Below are 18,925 nucleotides of genomic sequence, written 5' to 3'. Positions count from 1 at the left end.
TTTAAATTTAGTTAGAAATTCGATCTATTTAGCTCATTTGAGTCATTTTGGAAATGTTTTTTAACGTGAAAAAAAATTCACACGAAGAAATTTCCTCATTTTGCAGCCTACCCCCAAATAATATGCAGTTACGTATGCCAAATGTTATCACGTACAAAAAGTTTTTACCATTTAAATAGCCCTCAAAAATGAGGGTGATTCCCCAATACTTTTGAAAAACTTTTGAAGATTCAAATCATTCAATCTTCAACATTTTCAGCTGATTTCAAGGCATTGTATACCATTCCATACCATTCAAAATAATTCTATATCATTCCAAATCATCCAAAATGTTTCATTTAGTCTTTCAGCCTTCATAAGCAATTTCTTTTCAAATTGCTTTCACTAGTTACTATTGGAAATCCGCTGCCAGAAATGCTCAGTTCACATTCAGTCTGACTGCAGCATCAGGTTAGCAGGACTACATTACCCATGATTCCTAGACACAGAAGCAGGAACTAGTGCTCGTTCTGGTATGACAAAAACATGTTAGCGAACGAGAATGCCAATGTGAATGTCGAATAGAAAGAAATTAGCATTGAAGATGAAAAAGTGAAAAGCAGACAACCATACTTAAGACACACTGTTGATTTTTGAGAACATTAAAGGATTTTAAATTTACCTTATAGTAAAAATTAAAAAATAAATAAAAAATAGAGAATTCACAGGCAGTCAAGTGGCATGTAGGACTGAATTCAGGGTCAGAAGTCTAAAGAAAGTTTTTTGTTTATACTATGTTTGTACTTTTATTTTTGCTCTGTTGTTTTGTCTCTTGGTTGGTGAGCAGTACAGAGTGTACCGGGCCTCTCACACAAGTCAACTGGGGGGGCCCCTAATGAGGACAAGTGCTATCGTAAATGGAAGGATGGATGGACACGGTCATAGAAGGAATAACAAAGTGGGAAGACAGATGGAGCTGACTGGTTGATGATACTCGAGGCCTGAATAGATGGAGCGGGTGATTTATTGTCGTATTGTACGCAGGTTTGACCCAGGAACAAGAAATCAGCTTTTCCCATTTTTTTTAATTGAGAGGGGGCAAAGTTTATGACCTTGTCTCATCTTGCGTCTCAAATCCGTTTGGCTGGTTTGTCGTTTTCATACACGTGGCCAGAAATGCTGCAAAAATCTGGAGTAGCTCCACATTTCTAACAGCCTGACTCAATGTTTTTACAGGGGTCCCTCCAGAGGTTCTACTTTTTCAGGATTGTACGCATGAGCCACCAGAGTTCCCCGCTGCTCCCGAGCCTCATTTCCAAAACAAACCGTCAGAGGCCGTTGACTTTGAGGCTGCTCCTACACAATATGTTGATGGTAAAAATAGAAAAAGTCTGCGGTACTGCAAAAGACATTAACAGAGCCGTTCCTGTGAGGATCATATCATATCCAAGCCTCGCTGGTGGTGAGATGTTCTTCCACACACAACAATGGGGCACGTTTCATGAATAAAATGGACTGAGGAGTCAAAGGTTCAACGGCAGGAGAGCTTTGGGCTTTGCTGTTTCCTGCTAAAATCATCACTGGGTGAAACAGGAGAGGACTTGTGGAAAGTATGAATGGACCTGAACACGTAGAATGTTCATGCTCAGCATCTTTTATTTGGCTTGAAATGTAGAAAAATCGGATTTCCTGAAACCGTTGAACTCCCTTAATGTTGATTCTACTCTCAAAACGTGGAGAAACCAAAGTTTTTTTGATATTTGGGTCAAGACTGGAGCTTAAAATGGAGTCTGGGCATCAGCTGGAACCCTCGGGTTATTTCCTTGACCTTCCACTTACGGAATTCCACAGAACCAGTTTTTGAAAGAATTCTACAGGCTCCAGGAAATAACGGAGTACACAGACAACATGGGAAACGTACCCCTTTGTTTATTGCATGAATACTCATGTAGTTTCTGTTTTGGGGGGGAAATCCTGTTCCGGTCTTTGTGGTCCTAGTGTTCGTTTAGCTTAGAAGGCAGCTGGTGCTTTCCCAAAAAATGTTCAGAGGGAGTGCACAAAGACCTGACTATCTTTTTGACCCACTGTTGAAGACTTCAACAAGCGGATTCCTCACTGGAGGAAGTTGAAGACTTTGTTTAAACGGGGCTCCTCTAAGACTTTGTGGTTGCAGACTCATCACTTAAAGCTGACCGGGTTTGTGGTCTGGTTTGTTTGGGAGGGAACTCCAGTTTTAGACCAAACAAGGTCTGTGCTTCAACCTGTAAAGTCACTCATGGCACAAGGCAGACAATCATGTGCCTCACAGGGTGATGTGAGGAGCGTAGCGGTGGCCCAGCCAATGACTCAGCCGCCATGGCATTCATCCAAAGAACCCAGCTTGATCTTAACGTAACATATTGTTATATTAATTTGCATGAATCGTCTTTTTTAACCTTCACGTCCTTCAACTTCCCAAAGATGGCGCTTCACCCTTTACATTCTTGTCCACTTGGAGACATTGAATCAGAACTACTCCACCCATCTCTCGGCCGTTGCCAGGTTACCGTCTGTTTACAGCCGACCAAACTAACACTGAAGGTATGCAGACACAATATGATCTTGAAAACAAGCTCCCAATTGGCGGCATTTATCGCTCACACGTGTTCATACATCTATTTTGAGATACGCGCAGTCTCATCTAGTCTTGCGCCAAACTGACTTGCTGCGGTCCCCGAAAACTTGCAAAGTAGCTCAAAGCGATTTAGAAGAGCCCATCTCTGAACGCAAATAACATCGTAGACGCAAAATAATTGAATTACCTGAAGATCGTATGACTAAGAAGCTGAGCGGTTGAGTTTAATCTAATAGCGTTCATAGTTTTACGCTGATTCCTCACAGTGACTATGGGGCCTGTCCATACGTCTATTTTCATTGTATAGTGTTGCTCTAAGAATGGTCTAGTGGCTAGTCTGGTCAAGTCAAGTTTATTTACAGTATATACGTAGCCCTTAATCACAAAAGAGTCTCAAAAAGCTCCACAAAACCACAGTTCACAAAACCATTGACTTCTCTTGGTCTAAACCCCATTCTGGTGAGGAAGGGAGGGGTTGTCGGAGGCAGGGTTGGGTGCCAGTAAAACAGGCTAAAACTGTCTTGTTTTAGACAGTGTCTTGCTTTTTTGGTTGATTCATAACATACTGTTGTCGAGATTAAAATAGCTACAAAACTAAAAGCTAGGGCTGCGGCTATTGAGCATTGTTTTCATCCTATAGTAAATGTGAATAGATTGAAAAGAAAAAAAAAATATATATATATACAGTATATATATATATATATATATATATATATATATATATATATATATATATATATATATATATATATATATATATATATATATATATATATATATATAATTATACTGTATATTTATTTTGTTGCTAGGTGAAAAACAGTTATAAGCACAGAAGACCAAACAACACATTTTCACTCAATTATAAATGGAAAAAGTTTTGAAAATTTTTGATAATCAATATCATATTTATTTCAATTAAAGTGGTGCTTAACAGCGCACTTCCTCCTCCTCCAAATGTCTCCCCATATATTTTGTTCTATGAGATGGATTTTCTGGCTGAAACAGCACATTTGAGTCAGTGTGGTTTGTTAAAATGTGATCAGTAGGAAAGGCAACGCCAGCCTATATGGAGCGCTCAAGCGCTGCTATCTTGCGGCTAATTCATGCTCGACGTCGCTAAAATGGAGCGCAAGCCACCGCTAACCAGCGGTAAAGGTTGCTGAATGTCAAAATCAGCAAAATTAAGTCGTTTGTTAGAGGCCTAAATTGACATTTGAACGTGATTTCCGAACAACGTAGCGTTGTTTGCATTGGGAGTTGGGCTGCAGTAGAAAGACTAGTCAAGCTGTTAATGCAACAACTTCAAAATAAAAGTGCACCAAGGCATTCGTGTACATGTATTATTTGGTAAACTTTGTTTGATTTAAAAAATTGACTTCTCGCCGTGTTTCCAGCGTGATTTATCATTCATTGCATGACATTTTTTTCCTTAAGTGTACAAGTAAGTATCCGGGATAAGAAATTGATTTCTCAAGCATTTTTTTTTTCTGAATCTGAAAAAAATTCTGAATTACTCTTTTCTTTTGGACTCGTTTCAGCTCCACAAAACAATGATAAAGTTTTGAATTATTTTGGTTAAAACCCAACAAACATTACTGGAAATACTTGTATCTGTGGACAGCTATTACAAAAATAATTGATTTTCAACAACAGCATCAATTTTCTCCATCACGTGTCATCTTTCATTATGCAAGGTGTTAACCAAATTCCATATAAATAACTTATTTTATTCGCCAACGGGGCGGGGAGGACTCTCAACAATACTGCGAACGGAATCCACTTCCTCATTGCAGCGGTGGAGCATTCATTCCGGGGTTTTCAGTTCACACGAGCCGAGAACACAAAAATCTAGCGGCTCCGGGATGTATTTAGATCAGATCCAAATGAAGTCTTTTGTTAGATGCCGACCCGGAGAGTCCCGCGCTCTCACGGTTGCTATTACCTCAACTAAATAGTTGTCTCGCACTCCGCCCAAACAGAAATGTCACCTGCCTTCATTGCTGGCATAGTCCCAAGGGGTTGTCATTGTTTTTGTTTTTCTGAGTCAGCGTTGATTTCGGTACATTGACTGGAAGGCACTAAAATAGGCCAGCCAACTTTCACATTTCACCTTCCCAGTCATTACCTCCGCAGAGGCAATTTTCAAATTAATCATTTTAATTATTAAGGTATTTTCAAACAGGGGAAAAACATCTTAAAATAAAGGTAGTGTATCAACTGTGTACAATTTGATTGTGATTTTCTTTTTCTGTGTATTTTAAAGTATATTTTCTATATTTTGTGTACAATTTTTGGGGTCATTTATCCCCATTTCATCATCCAAATCTTTTTACTGCAAATTGTTTACTGTATGACCTTATAGCCATTAAAATATCTGAAGCTTCAAAGTGGCGGTTTGAACCTCAGAAATCTAATATAACAGTGAAAAATATACACAACTGATAAATATTTCAATTCAGTGAGCAACATGTCTGCATTTGCCTTTTTGTATTTTTTCCTCAAATTTTAGGGTTAATTCGGAGTCGTCTCCCAAAATAAACAAAACAAAGTTCACAGACTAGATTAAAAGCCTAAATTTACAAGTTTTCTTCTTCTAAATTCAAGGTTACACAACTACAAGAAGCATGACGTGACCAGAGGAATGCGACAACATGTGGCAACAACAATAAACCAAAACAGAGGGAGAGAAAGGAGTGAGCTAAATACAAAAAAATAAATACATAATGATGAGATGAGCTACTCCTGGACAAGACCCAACTAGCTGAAGGGAGCTGATTGGTCGACACAAAGAAGAGGGCAAATGAGAGCGGGTGAAAATGAAAACCAAACAAGCAAGACCAATAGGGAAACTGAACATAGCAAGGAAAAAAGATAACTTCAATCGATTCAAAACCATGAAAAAGTCCACAAACACAGAACCTAAATGGTTCAGTTCACAAATGTAAATGAATTAAGGGCCTTTTGATATTTGAATATTTTTAGAAATGCTACGAGCCAACGAGAGAGGAAAAAATGTCTTTGCTATTAACTCATTCATTCCCAAAGACAAATTTTTATGTTTTTTAAGAGTCCACACATTCAAGCCCAGGTATACAAAATTAATTAAAAACTAAAATAATAAATTGCTTTAGGTAATTATGTACTAAAACGATTGATTACTTTAGATAATTAGGTATTAAATAACTCAACTGTTTTAGTATATTATTACCTTGATTTTTTTTTTTTTTTTGTCCCTGAGTACCTATAGGAGTTGATTACTCTAATCCCTAATTACCTCAAGTGTTGTTTACTTTAGGCCCTGAAGTAATTAGTTACTTTGGCACCTAATTCATTTAGTACCAGTCATTTTAGACATTCCTTTAGACAAGCACTTCAAAAAAATGGAAATAAGTACCTGGGATTCAATTACTGGACCCTTAAAAACAAAATATTTCCATTTTCTTCAGACTGGAAAAATAACCAAATGTTTATAAATTGTAAATCATGTCCATCGCTTTGCTGGTAAATGATGTCACCAAGTACCATATTTGGACTATAGGGCACGTGGACTATTAAACACACCAACAAAAATGAAATAGAAAATCTATGTTTGCACTTGGATTATAAACTGCAGGTTGTATCATCAGATATTATGCAATAAAATGAACCTTTTTTAACTGCCTGGTTGAAGCAACATCATGCCTTCAACACTGAACATGCCAGCATTTTTAGAAACAAGAGCAGCTCCAACATATATTCAACTTAACACCGACACGCTCGGATTGTTAGAATACAGCACCAACTCAACAGTAACATGCATGCTGCATTTACTAGTGATGAGTGCCCCCCTGGTGGCCTGTAAAACAGCAGTTCAAACTCAAAATCAGTACAGTGATCCCTCCTACTTCGCGGTCTCAGCTATCGCGGTCTCAGTACTTTGCGTTTTTTCCCAGGAAAAATAAAAAATATTTCAAAATAAAAAATCATTTAAAAAATGTGCAAAAATGTACAAAAATTGAAAAAAGCAAAAAAGTACATTATACAGTACTGTATTAATCAAATAACGAAGTAATATTAGTTAATAACTATGTTAAGAATTCTTCAAGCATTAGAGTTTGTGGCGTTTTTTTTATCTTATTTTGAAATGCATGCTTTTAATTTGTCGGGTCGCGTTGCATTTCCGTTTCCTGTTTTACATTCTCTGCACGTTATAGTTAGTAGTTGTTAGTTGTTGCTAAGCCGCTAATGTCGGCTAAAAATACAGTAAATTCATAGATTAAGTGTTTTTATGTTAGACTGACTTTAAGATTGTTGTTGATTTATTATTCAACAGATACTACATGATACACCATACATGAGCCAAAATAAATGTGAACTTCAACATGATGACTTGCGTACTCTTTCACCGGAGTCTTGGTGCAGATAACCAGTCCTGAGAACAAATTCTCAACAAACTAAGTAATATTAGTTATTTAATGAATATACAATAATTCTTAATAATGTTAATAAGGATAATGTAATGTTAAATAATAGGAGAAAGGAAATTAATTAGGCAAAAAATACAAAAAAAAAAAAAAGGATTGTTTCTGGTTACTGCGGCTATATTAGGGCGTACATAGAAATCTAGGAACTGATACCCGCGGGGGGTTGACAGCCCCCCCATTAACCGCGAAGTAGGGGGGATCACTGTACTTTGATAGTCTGTCTCCTAGATTGCCTCCTGGTGGCTGGTAAAAAAAAACAAAAAAGAAAAAAACTGCAGATACCTGTAAGCCGCACTGTACTAGTGTGAGAAAAAGTAGCGTCTTATAGTCCAGAATTTACGGGGGATACAGACCTGTGTATCGCACAATAGCTTGAGCGCTTGATTATGTAAGGTACCTTGCAACCTGGAAGACATTCAAAAAATTCCCAAGAGCCATCTGGCTCTTATCACATTCTTGACATCGCTTCCTCATAAAAAGGTTCACACTTATTGCTTATCACGCACGACTCCCTATTCTGTCACGTCATTGCCCGACTCTTTATTTTTATTTTATTGCCCACGAGATGAATGACACGCAATGCCACCTTTGTCCTCCGACCCTCTGTCTTCGAGAGTTATCGGAAGCCGAACTGAAATCCTTCTTTTTTTTCTTTCGCGGGTCCGAGGGCACGGTGACATTTCGCAGACATCCTTGTGGGAGACGTCCAAAAAAAAAAAAAAAATCCCTCCTGGGATGATGAAAATGAAGGGAGCAAAGGTTCTCAAGAAATCTCAACAAAATGCTATCTGGGGCAACCTGTCAATTAATCACGCCTGTTGAGAATTACATAAGGACTTCTCAGCCTATAATTTTACTTTATGTGGCAGATGCTATTAAGAGTTGTGTCATGATTAATGCCGGTAGATGATTTATGATGACTTTAACGAACGTGAAAGTCATTCTGGAGAGTGGCTTGCGTGGCAAATTGTCCGTAGCGGAGGATGCCATCAGTGGTATGGCAGCCTGTTATATAACCAACATCAGGCCATGGATATTTCCATTCGAAACTGATATAGTATGTGTTTTACCCAAGAAAATCTGGAAAATGTCGATACTAGCCAGATGGAAAGATGGTAAATGCTATTTCATAACATCAACGCACAAGTAAATTTGCCCTCATCTTTCTTCGGATAAAAACGAGCTTGCTATGAAGCAGCATGGGCACATTTTTGCGCTCGAGGGACACATGTATTTTTAAATGATTTATGCAAAATAAAAAGTTACATTCCCGCTGGGTTGAGATCATGGGATTTCGTCGGATGAAAAGAGCGTTATCCCTTTGAACTATGGGCTTGTGACGCATAAATTTATATTGATTTAATATTCATACTTTGAAACTTTTTCAATTTGATTATGAGCTATAAAAACAAAATGGAATTAAAAATGGACATTAGTTCTGAATTTTGGTGGTTCCCTTTGAAAATACAGAAAATAATTTGATCATGGCGACAGGTTCAAACAAGTTGTGCCATGTGTTGAATGTGTTTTCAAAAAGACCCAAATAATCCCTTTGAAAATGATACATATTACATGAAGTAGCTCCAAAATTTATAAAGTTACATCAATTTGAATGCTGTCAAGTTGAAATCCCCGCTTTTGACAAAAACACGTTTGTTTCGGTACGTTCATCTTTGAATGGTAAGCGTTGTCTAATCATGTCTTGTTTTCATACAATTCGATTCCAATTTGAACCTTTGGCAGCTAGGAAATGAAAGTTGATACCTAAAGGAGAAATATCAAAACGGACATCTCTCTATTTTCGCCGATAAAAAACTAATCTCCGCGATATAAGTCCAGTTTTGTAAAAACGTACTTGATTATACAGTATATAAGGCGCACAGAAAGAATTTGAGAAAATTCAAGGATTTTAAGTACAGTTCAAAATATACACTCATGTAAAATGCTCATTGATCTGGATAAAAGAAGCTAGGGTAACGTATGCAGACGAAAACGTTTTGAGTTCAGGACCGGGGGAAAAAGGAAAGAGGCATGATCATTTGAAACATTTCCGCACCTTTAGAATGGAATGGCCGCATTGCCCAAATATTTTTGTCTGTATACTGCAAATCTCCCCGGATCAGACCTTCGCCTTCTCTCACACTCGCCTCAAGTTTTGCAGGAAAGTGGCAGCGGATTCCATCGGGCCTGGCCCGTTTGCGTCAGTGGGGAGGATTCCTGGAGATCCGTCGTATGGGCGCTACATTCTTGGCACGGCAACGCTTCGCCGACGTGACGCTCACGAGACTTAGCGGTCAAACAGCTGCGGCCGCGGATGCTCTCGTTTCCTGTGAGCGGAGTTCTTGACCCGCTGAGAGGCCACGGTCCAAACAAAAGAGTCTCTTGTCTGTAAAGATGCTCGGACATGAATGAAGAAGCGATGAAGTCTGGCCAATTTTTTCTTTATGGTCAGGACTGATTATGATGAACAGATGGAGAAGAAATCTCGGCATCACGATCGTAGTTCCAGGCCTTAAGATTTAGACAATGGCCGGCTCCGAGGGCAGATCTATCTTGATACTTTTCAATCCGAATCCCGACCCAAAATGTTTCTCCGTTTCCGTTCAAGCCACGACTACAGTAGAAGCTTCGGCGTCCCCTTGGACATTTCAAGAATCTTTTATTCAGAACTGGGTAATCCATGGCAAAATTGACCCTTCACTGAAGGAACACCGGCCTTCGGTGATGCGTGCTACCTTACGATGTAAAGCAGAGTTTGGCAAAGTACCGCCCAGGGGCCACGTCCACGGTTTCCAAATGGCCCTCACAGTGACAATGAAGTCAAAGTAATGTTTTGAAAGTTGTGATTTTTATGTGGAAGCTGGTCCAAGCCAGGTAGGAGGCTAAAGTTTTGGTGGTTGGTGCCTGGCTTTGCTTGAACAAAGGCCCTTTCACTTGACATACGTACATGAGAAGCGTAGCTAGAATGAGATGACCTTGAGTGATATGTGAGTTCAACAACACAGACCAAGACACTGCTCTGTTAAAACTTGTGTCTTTGAAGCTTCAAATGAAAGTGACGCTGCGTAAGATGTAGCTACAGACAGCAGGAGGAGGAGTGTTTATTGCTGCATTTACCGTAATGCCACTAAACCACACGCAGACACATGCGAAAAATTACACATACTCCCAGAGAGTATGTGTATTTTAAAGACATTACGGTAAATGCACCAATAAACTGTCCTCCTGCTGTCCGTGTTGTCTTTCAAGGGTTCGCATCATAACTTGCTGAAAATGTGTAAGGTACGCGTTCCGTCTGTGACAGGTCGATTTTGGCGATGGATTGCCCACCTCTGATTTGATATGACTGTAAAATACTGCAGGGTGGTTTTCGCTTACACCCTCTGCCAAGACTGGAACATACCAGGAAAGGTTAATTGCTGTCATTTGGTCAGCTGTTTGTTACGTAACTTGAATGATTGTTGTGCTAAATGCTAAAAACAATGGCGGAAGATTCTCCCCAAGGAAGGTGTGACTAACTGGCTGCTGACATGAGTTACAAGTCCAAGCTGTGCTGAGAAGATACGCATTCATTCTGCCAGGCTTTCTCACTGGGAGGTTTTGTTGTTTGAAAACAGGGAGCTGGTGGTGTTCATTTGCTTTGTGGTTTGACTGAAAAAGGCTAAATGGCTGCAAACAGATGAACAATTACATTTCAGAAGATTTGCTGCATATCCTGTCTTTGGGACTTGTCTATTGTCAGAGAAGTTGATGTTGTAAATACTGTACGGGTCGCAAAGGAGACAATTGTGGCAAGGATTTCCGTCAATATTAACCGGGCTGTCTTTGCCTGTTAGCTCTGGAATCTTTTACGCGTATTCTCTCGTCAAGACTTCTGATACAGCCAGCTTGCTTAACCTTGGAATTTGACGACGGGCCAATAGAACGGGAACACTTGGTGAAATTATAAATTTAAAAACAGTAAATTTTGTTGACGATAGCATGTAAATGGAACCGACACCACCCAACCAAGTGCATCCTATTGGCCTGTTTGTTTTGTGAACAATCACCAAAGGGGCATGATTCATTCAAATCTGATGCTTGCAGAATTCAATCATTTTACAGACTAATGACAATTTTCGTCCGCCGGTGTATTAGTCACTCACCAAAGGAGGTGAGCAGTCCGTTGGGGACCAACGCTCTGTCCGCCACCAATGGATAGCTTGTTTTTCAGCAAAATTTGGTACGATGCCAATCTCTGGGGGTAACAAAGTGATTACAAAAAGTGGGTAAGATGAAATGATGGACAGATGTACTGACGATTATGGATAAGTACAGCTTGAAAGAAAATCACCACTGATGAACGACGGACCAGCAAAACAATTTTCAAGAGCGCACCTCCGATAAATATTAGAAAAGACCTAAAATCTGTGAAATTTTGGAGATTGATCCTCTGTGAAGCATTATACCACACAAAATTTGAGTCCTGCATGTCTCAAGGAATTATAGTATATGAGGTTGTCTTTTATGACTGCAACATATTCTAAACAGATTGTCACTTAAGTTTGGTGCAAAAGTGATTTGTAGAAACGTTACCTTCATACGCCATCACTGTTTCTTAAATCGTCTTTTTACACTTGCACGAGAATTAAAATTGATTTTTGATCTAAATTCAGTGCCAGGCCAGTAAAAATGGATCTTTGATGTCTCCAGCTACAGTATCAAGGGTAGTGAATGAGTTAAGAATGCAAAATCTATCTCGGTAGGTGATGTCATGCATAAATAAACATCTGTTTAAACTAACGGCTATTTACTGGAGTAGAACAGTTGCAGCGAGAAAAGGAGGATTCGCACCACTGCCTGAACTATGACCTTTTCTATCCCCTAGTTTGAATCCACATGCGGGGGCACAAAAGGCCAAAGGGCAGGGCTGCAAGCTGTCCTTCGCATTTAATGAATGATTGTCATCATGCATTGTGCACAACAGCCACTAATGGGTCTTGCTGACGCGTTCACATCTGAGATGGATCTTGCTCCATAACTCCTGCTGATTCCAGTAATTATTCCCAGTTGATGTTGTCTCTTCAATCATCTTAATCCTATTTATCGTTATTTATCTCCGCCAATCATTTTAATCTTAATGACTTTACGAGCTGGCGGCATGGTAGCCTGGTGGTTAGCATGTCTGCTGCATTCTATAAACACACACGCTTGGTTGTTTGAAGACTTCTTAAAAATTGGAAGCAGGATTTGTTAGGACGTGGCTCTCGGGTTTGAGTCTGGCTTTCCATTGCGGAGTTTATGTTTCACCCATGTTTGTGTGTTTTTCTCCATCCCCGTCATTCTGAAATCATGCATGAAGACACACTCCTTCAGCGGGTAATCAGCCAGCCCAAGCTGACCTCTGAACCCCGCCATGTGACATATGGACACATACACCTGCTGTTCCCCTGAAGCCGGTGAGGCGCGCGGCCAGACAGCTGGAAGCAAATTGTTCCATCTTTTCAAGTATGCTCATCCACGGGGCAAATTGTGTGTACATAGCGTACATACTGTTCATTTACATTAGCGACACCTGTAGCTAGAGGCGTTGTTTTTTCGTCACCCTGTCAATCGATGTGTGGGAATATCTTCTCTGTGCAATGTGCTCACATGGAATGCCACGACCCAGATGTGTGCGTTAGAATGTGTACATATCCGAGTAACGTACAGCCTCCTCAATAGAGCTCTGACACGTGAGGATGGGTAACAGTGCTTCCATTTTCCAAGGGAGCCAGTTTTCCATATTCATGATGACAGCTCACGTCATCACCAAGGCTCATTTTGCAGAAACTTCTCATAGGGATTTAGTTGGATTTTGGACAAAATGTTAGCTACTGTTATTTTCAAATGTTTTTTTTTAAATGGGGCATTCCCTGAGTCGAGCCCTGATATTTGCTAGATTGCTCTTAAACTACACTACAAATTCTGTCTTTTTTTCTGTTCATAATATGACAACACACATAATGAACAGTTCACTTTATGTATTTGACATTGCTTTATTGTATTAAAATTCTTCATTTGAGAAACATGACAGAAAATAATAGGTGTGAGTTTTTAGCATAGAATTAGCATTAAATATGACTTGGACTGGCAAATATGTTGTCAAAGGTCATATATGTCTCAAGTTTAGTTTGTTTAAGAGCTTTGCTATGGCTTAGAAGCATTAGTGCTTTTGCTGCTATTGTTAGGAGCTGCAGTCACAGCTGGGTGCTTTGCATTTATATGGTAGGCTAAAGTTGAGCGGATTCTGTAGTGAAAAGAATGAATATAACTCAATATTTATCAAAGTTGTCATTAGGATGTTTTTAAAAGTAAAATTTACCATTCATTGGACAAAGAACTCTCACATGCATTTCCATTTGTACATCTCCCTTCTGCTCCTGAGCTTGCTGTCCCATCAACAACAGGAGCCTATCAGGTAACGCCAAACACAATGTGAGTCAATCAGTGTCCACTTCAGGGTGTGATTGACCTTTGTTTTTCAACCCCCAACAACACAGGCACAAGAAGCCCGATACATAAAAGCAGATCTATTTTGCATACAAGTAGCAAAAAGTTAGAGGTTAACAATTAGGTTGAAAACATAGCGTTTTAACTATGACTGCAATTAATGTTATTTTGACATCTGTAATTCCCATTCTTAACTATTTGTTTAGTACTCTACAGATTTCTTCTTTTGTGAATAGTCAAATACACACCATGTTTGTTTTTTTTAATCTCTTTTGAACTGAGATTTTTTTTTAAACCCACAAAATGTCAAAACAAAACTGAGTATTTGGAAACTCGTATACCTCAACTTTAAGTGAACTAGACCACACAAAGCAACGTTTTCAAAGACCTTCAAACAAGTGTCTCTTCTATTGCAACCGTATTGGAAAAAGAAAATGTCATTTTATAAAACAAACCAGCCACTGGTTTTGGCTGTGCACAAGAGCTTCCACTGAGAGTTTAATGCTCACTTGGCCTTAAAAGAATTAAAGTGTGAGGTTTCACAGCCTTAACCTCTCAGCATTTTTTGCCGGTATTAAACGCACTGGCTTATTTCTTCCATTTCATTGGTATTTCTCCGACTACTGCGATGGGAAATTCTGTGTCAGACAGCCGCTGTCCTCCATGTTCTGTAGAATTTCACGAGATACTAAAATGACACGTTTACGTGTCCTAATTTAGGGGCTTGACAAGAGAATAAAATGGTGTTTGAAAGCCTCTTTATCCTCGTCTTAAGTGTGTTTATGTTTCCTTCTGTGTCCTTCAGGCCCAAACACTCCCAACTCCCCTCTGCCGCCAGCTCAATAAATGTTTTCCATTTCTCTCCAGAGTCAGACATTCCAAATGGATCCGTTTCCCCATTTCCTGTTGCTTTCTTCCTAGATTTCTTTTCCTCCACGACTGTGACTTCTTCTGTCCTCGCAGACGTTTGGTCACTCCTGTTGGTTTTGCAGACAATGAGTAAACTTCGTGCTTATACCTGCTCAACGGAGCGTGTATCCCGTCAAAGTCTATCACGTACGATGGAATCGGAGACAAGTGATCTGGCGGTGTTTTGTTTGGCCAGGCCATTCCGCTCAGACGAGCTCTTGACGGACAGTCGCGGGTGCAGCGACGCTCGCTCACCCGATTTGTTTTCCATCTGTTGCGGGACGACATTTTGTCTCGTTGAATTCCAAAGGTTATTGTTCACGCCACCCGATACTGTACCGCACAAACATGTAGAGTGAGGGATTACTGTGAGGATGATGGAGCCAGGATTGACAGTTGTTCGACTTGCAACTTGATTTCTCAATTGAAGGAAATTGAACTGTCACTAATCCACCATTATCCTAAGAAAAATCAGCTGTTATTCTAACAACAAGTAGACATTTTGTCCAGGAATATATATACTGGTCATATAACTGTTAATCTCTGGTATTGCCACATATAAGAGCATTCGGTATGGAAATTGAGTAAAACCTATCATGACAGTTACTCGAAGATGACAGGGAAAGGCTAAAATGTGTGTTGCTATGTAGCGGTGGATTATAATAGTTTTGATGATATATAAATTAACATCCATTCGTCTATTTTCTTTGCCCTTACGAGGGTCACCGGCATGCCGGAGCCAGAATTGAACCCACGATCTTGAGCTAACCAGTCTTCCACTGTGATGCAGCATATCCTATACTGCATATGTGTACAATTGTACACATATCTATGTACATGTACATATATATGTACATATATATGTACATATATGAAACTACCAATTTTACATATCTACCCAAGACCCATCTTATTGATTTGTGTCCACTGCTGTATCCATTTTGTTCATATAGGTTTTTAACATGTTTCATAGAAACATGGGAGCATACAAAGGGCCAAAATTTGACATTAAAAAATTCGTAACTATAGCATAACAGATGACATCAATATAGTGAAAGTAAGTTTAGAAATCTGCCATTCACAAATCTCTCATTCACACCTATAGGAAATGTAGTTTTCAATAAAACGTTCATGTTTTTGTCATTTGCGAGGGAGCCATAGTAAATTCATAAAAAATGAAAAGTTCAAAAAAAGGCCAGAGCCCTGAATGTCTGAACTTGGAAGGCGTACTGAATGGCCTAACCGCCATCACTGTGCTGCCAAAAATTGAGCAACTTATTTCATAAAAACACTTCACACATCGTTTCTGTGTTGAAGGGCACCTGGCAACCAACGTGTTTTCACTGGTTGTGTGGCTGCCTACTTTTGACAGGACGTGCAGGAAATCGCTGACACTGTTAAGATATTAAAATTACCCCCCCCACCTCCACCCCCAAAAAATAAGACTTCAGGTTTTCAAAAAAATGGTTACCTGTCACTGTCAGATGGAAATTAGGGGCATGCAGTGCAGTTGCACATTTCTATACGGCTATCAAATGAGCACTACTCAGCACAAATGCATTAAAAAAAATAATCATTATACCTGAAAGATGACTGATTTTAACAGCTATCTCTGTCTTGACATGCAAAAGTCAGTGAGCAAGGCGCTCGTCATGCATTCCTGTGGTCTGGATGCGGCAAAACGACTCTGTACATGCAAAATCGCCCACTTGCCGATTCTAGAATCACGCACTTCCTGTAACGCCAATGCTTGATACAGACACACCATTTATGATGCGGTTGAAACTAAAGCTAGTACCATGCTTCCATTTTCTATCGCACTTTGTCCTCATTGGTGAGCTGGAGGCTTTCTCGAAGAAACACAGTCACATTTAGAGCTATCATATACAGTACTGTATGATGACATCATCATATCATTATGTATAGAAAATAGCATTGCACTTGTTTTTGACGATTTTTTTTTTAACTCCTGACACCCAACATATTCAGTTGTTTTTTTCTATATCTTTTGACTCACTGGAGCTACCTGACAAAGCGCTAGTGTCCTGTAATTCACTTTGTTGCCTTGCTAAGATAAAATGGACGCAACGCTGGACATAAATATTTAGGCTAGCTCTCAGGGGAAGAGAAAAGTAAATAAGCATGCTATTTTTCTCAGATATAGCTCCAAGGCCTTACGTTTGACATGTGCCTGAGTACAGTACATCAATATATGTTCTGCCAATTGCTTGGAGAGAGTACACAAAAACTCTAGATAAACATTCCACAGGCAAACACCACGTTTTAATAGCTCTGACTTGAAATCCGTTTTTTTAAGGCCACACATCATGCTCCTGTTAGGGGGTCTCTCCAGCACAAAATATCTTGTGATCCGCAGCTTACCAGATGAATTGTTTTGATTCCCCAGGTGATTTTGTTCCCCCCGCTTTTGCCAAGAAGGTTTAGGAACTTAATTTTTAATACCATTCATTTTTCAGCAATGCGCGTCAAACAAATTTTGAAAGTTTGGAAACGCTTCCCATGCCGGCCACCGAGAAGTCATTGTTGTTGTTTTCCACAGTGGAGTCAGTGGGGCGAATATCAAGAATGTTTAAGACGTGGGTGGCGGGTTTAAGCAGCCTAAATCAAGCCGGACTGGACTGTTGCATTTTACGAGGTGTGAAAGCATCGCAGCCCCTTTCAGACGGCTTTGCATTGAGATGACACCAGTGTGTGACCTCACTAACAGTGCGAATTAAATCATCTGGTTAAATAGCGACACGCAAATTAAGTTGCATAACTACCGACACAGTAGCTAATTGTTGGAATTCAGACAAATGTAAGAAGGTAAGTCCAGAATTTGTACCACTAAATTTAACAGTTCAGTCATTTGCATTTGTATAGTATTTATATGTAGATTTTTGATAACCACGGGATAAATTGTATAGTTATATAAACAGAATATTAAAAAATATATACATTGTTTTAATTTTGTGCACTTCCACTCAATGGCTGGTCAGCAGTAAAAAGTTAATATTTTTTTCTATACTTAATTTGATATATTTTTTAATGTAAGATTGATAACTTTAAAAACTCACTGTTGGTCATGTGACATCCATAAGGTAAACTGTAATCTGTTGTTAAATAAGCCTTCAACACTTGATGTCATTTACTGTCGACAGCAACTGCCATTTTTTTTTTTAAAAAAGTATTGAGTTTCTTTTAAAGATAAGATAGTTAGGAAATTATGAACACACATCTTTTTACTGCTGAAATTGACCAAATAAGTGTACGATCCCTTTGAACATATTTGATCATTTTTCGCAATAAAGTCGTAAAGTGACAAAAATAATTACCTCAGAGATGGATCAATGCTGTCTATATCCGTCAATGGCAGTGAATGAGTAAAAGTTTGACATGCACAATAGCGCAACATTCCAGAGACCTTGAGTGGGCCAACACGACTTCCAACTGTCACAGTTTGGTGTCAAATACCTATTTCTGAGCGTAAAATTGATCGAAACAGTGTCCGCCTAGCTGTTTGTTTCCATGACAACCATTTTTGGGACATTGAATTGCAGATAGTGGATTCTTTTGTTTTGTTTAGTTTCTATCATTACCTTTCAGTCTAAAAAGAGTAGTGCTGCATCGAGTTACGTAATGAAAGGTATCTCATATCATTACATGGCAATAAATATTTACAAAAAATATTTACAAAGCAGTGTATCTGTGTGAAATACCAATTACAGGCCAGATAAACACATAATACATCATTTCACGGGTCTTTGACAAAGCTGTTGTCTGATGGTGAAGTTTTTCAAAAAATGCAAATAAAAAAATGTCCTTTTTAACTGGTGTGAATTTCGTTTGTATGTCGCCCTTCTTTGCGATTTCCAGTGTTTGCATTGTCACCGTTGTCTTGTAAAGTACCCTATTCGTATGTAAATGATAAACGCCAGCACACCAGCAAGCACAGTGTGGATTTAGATCAGATTACCACTACACTGAATCTTATCATTCCCTTACTGGAATTAACTCACTCTCCAGGGTTCATTCAGTGTTCTACATTTTTTGTCACGGTCATGGCAAAGTCTTGTTAACTGGTGCAAATTTCCTTAACAAAAAAAAAAAAAGCCAGGAGAAAGGGAGAAAGTAAATACACTTAGTAAGAATGGCTGTTTGACTTTCCTCTACATCACCTCTTTCAAAGTGTCTCACGAGGACGCGTCGCTCACTTATTTGCCATCTTGGGGCCTTCCTCGTTTGTGCCCCATCATCTGTGAGTAATGTCTTGCTTGGAATTGGGTCACAGAAACTAAAATGGAGAAAGCAAATAGTGCGCTTACAAAGGCAGCAGGCCTAAAGACAAAATCCTGAGGCGGACAAATATTCAACAGTCCTGTCTCATGTCACTCAATGTGTTGTGACGCACACCTGTACTTGAGATGCTTCATGTTGAACTCAATGCTTTAGTGGCCAGCTTCTAATGCAATGAAAATTTGACGAT

The 18,925-nt window shown here is 39.2% G+C and overlaps 1 protein-coding gene across 14 annotated transcripts in view; it reads right to left on the bottom strand.

Moving 5' to 3' along the window:
• Positions 1–18,925, bottom strand: part of hsd17b1 (hydroxysteroid (17-beta) dehydrogenase 1) — a 36,070-nt gene that overhangs the window by 7,777 nt on the left and 9,368 nt on the right. For 9 of the 14 annotated variants that reach the window (XM_088436738.1, XM_088436732.1, XM_088436736.1 and 6 more), the window contains 2 exons: positions 18,853–18,901; positions 18,618–18,733 (listed from right to left, as the gene is read on the bottom strand). In XM_088436738.1, coding sequence (XP_088292864.1) covers positions 18,618–18,733; positions 18,853–18,872 — 136 coding nt within the window. In that variant the 5' untranslated portion in view covers positions 18,873–18,901. The other 5 variants (XM_088436741.1, XM_088436745.1, XM_088436743.1 and 2 more) reach the window with 5 other exon arrangements.

This window comes from Hippichthys cyanospilos, chromosome 16 (assembly GCF_059441005.1).
Source record: "Hippichthys cyanospilos isolate Australia breed blue-spotted pipefish chromosome 16, RoL_Hcya_1.0, whole genome shotgun sequence".
NCBI lineage: Eukaryota > Metazoa > Chordata > Actinopteri > Syngnathiformes > Syngnathidae > Hippichthys > Hippichthys cyanospilos.
The sequence above is the reverse complement of the archived record's forward strand: the minus strand, read 5'-3'. Positions and strand labels throughout refer to the sequence as shown.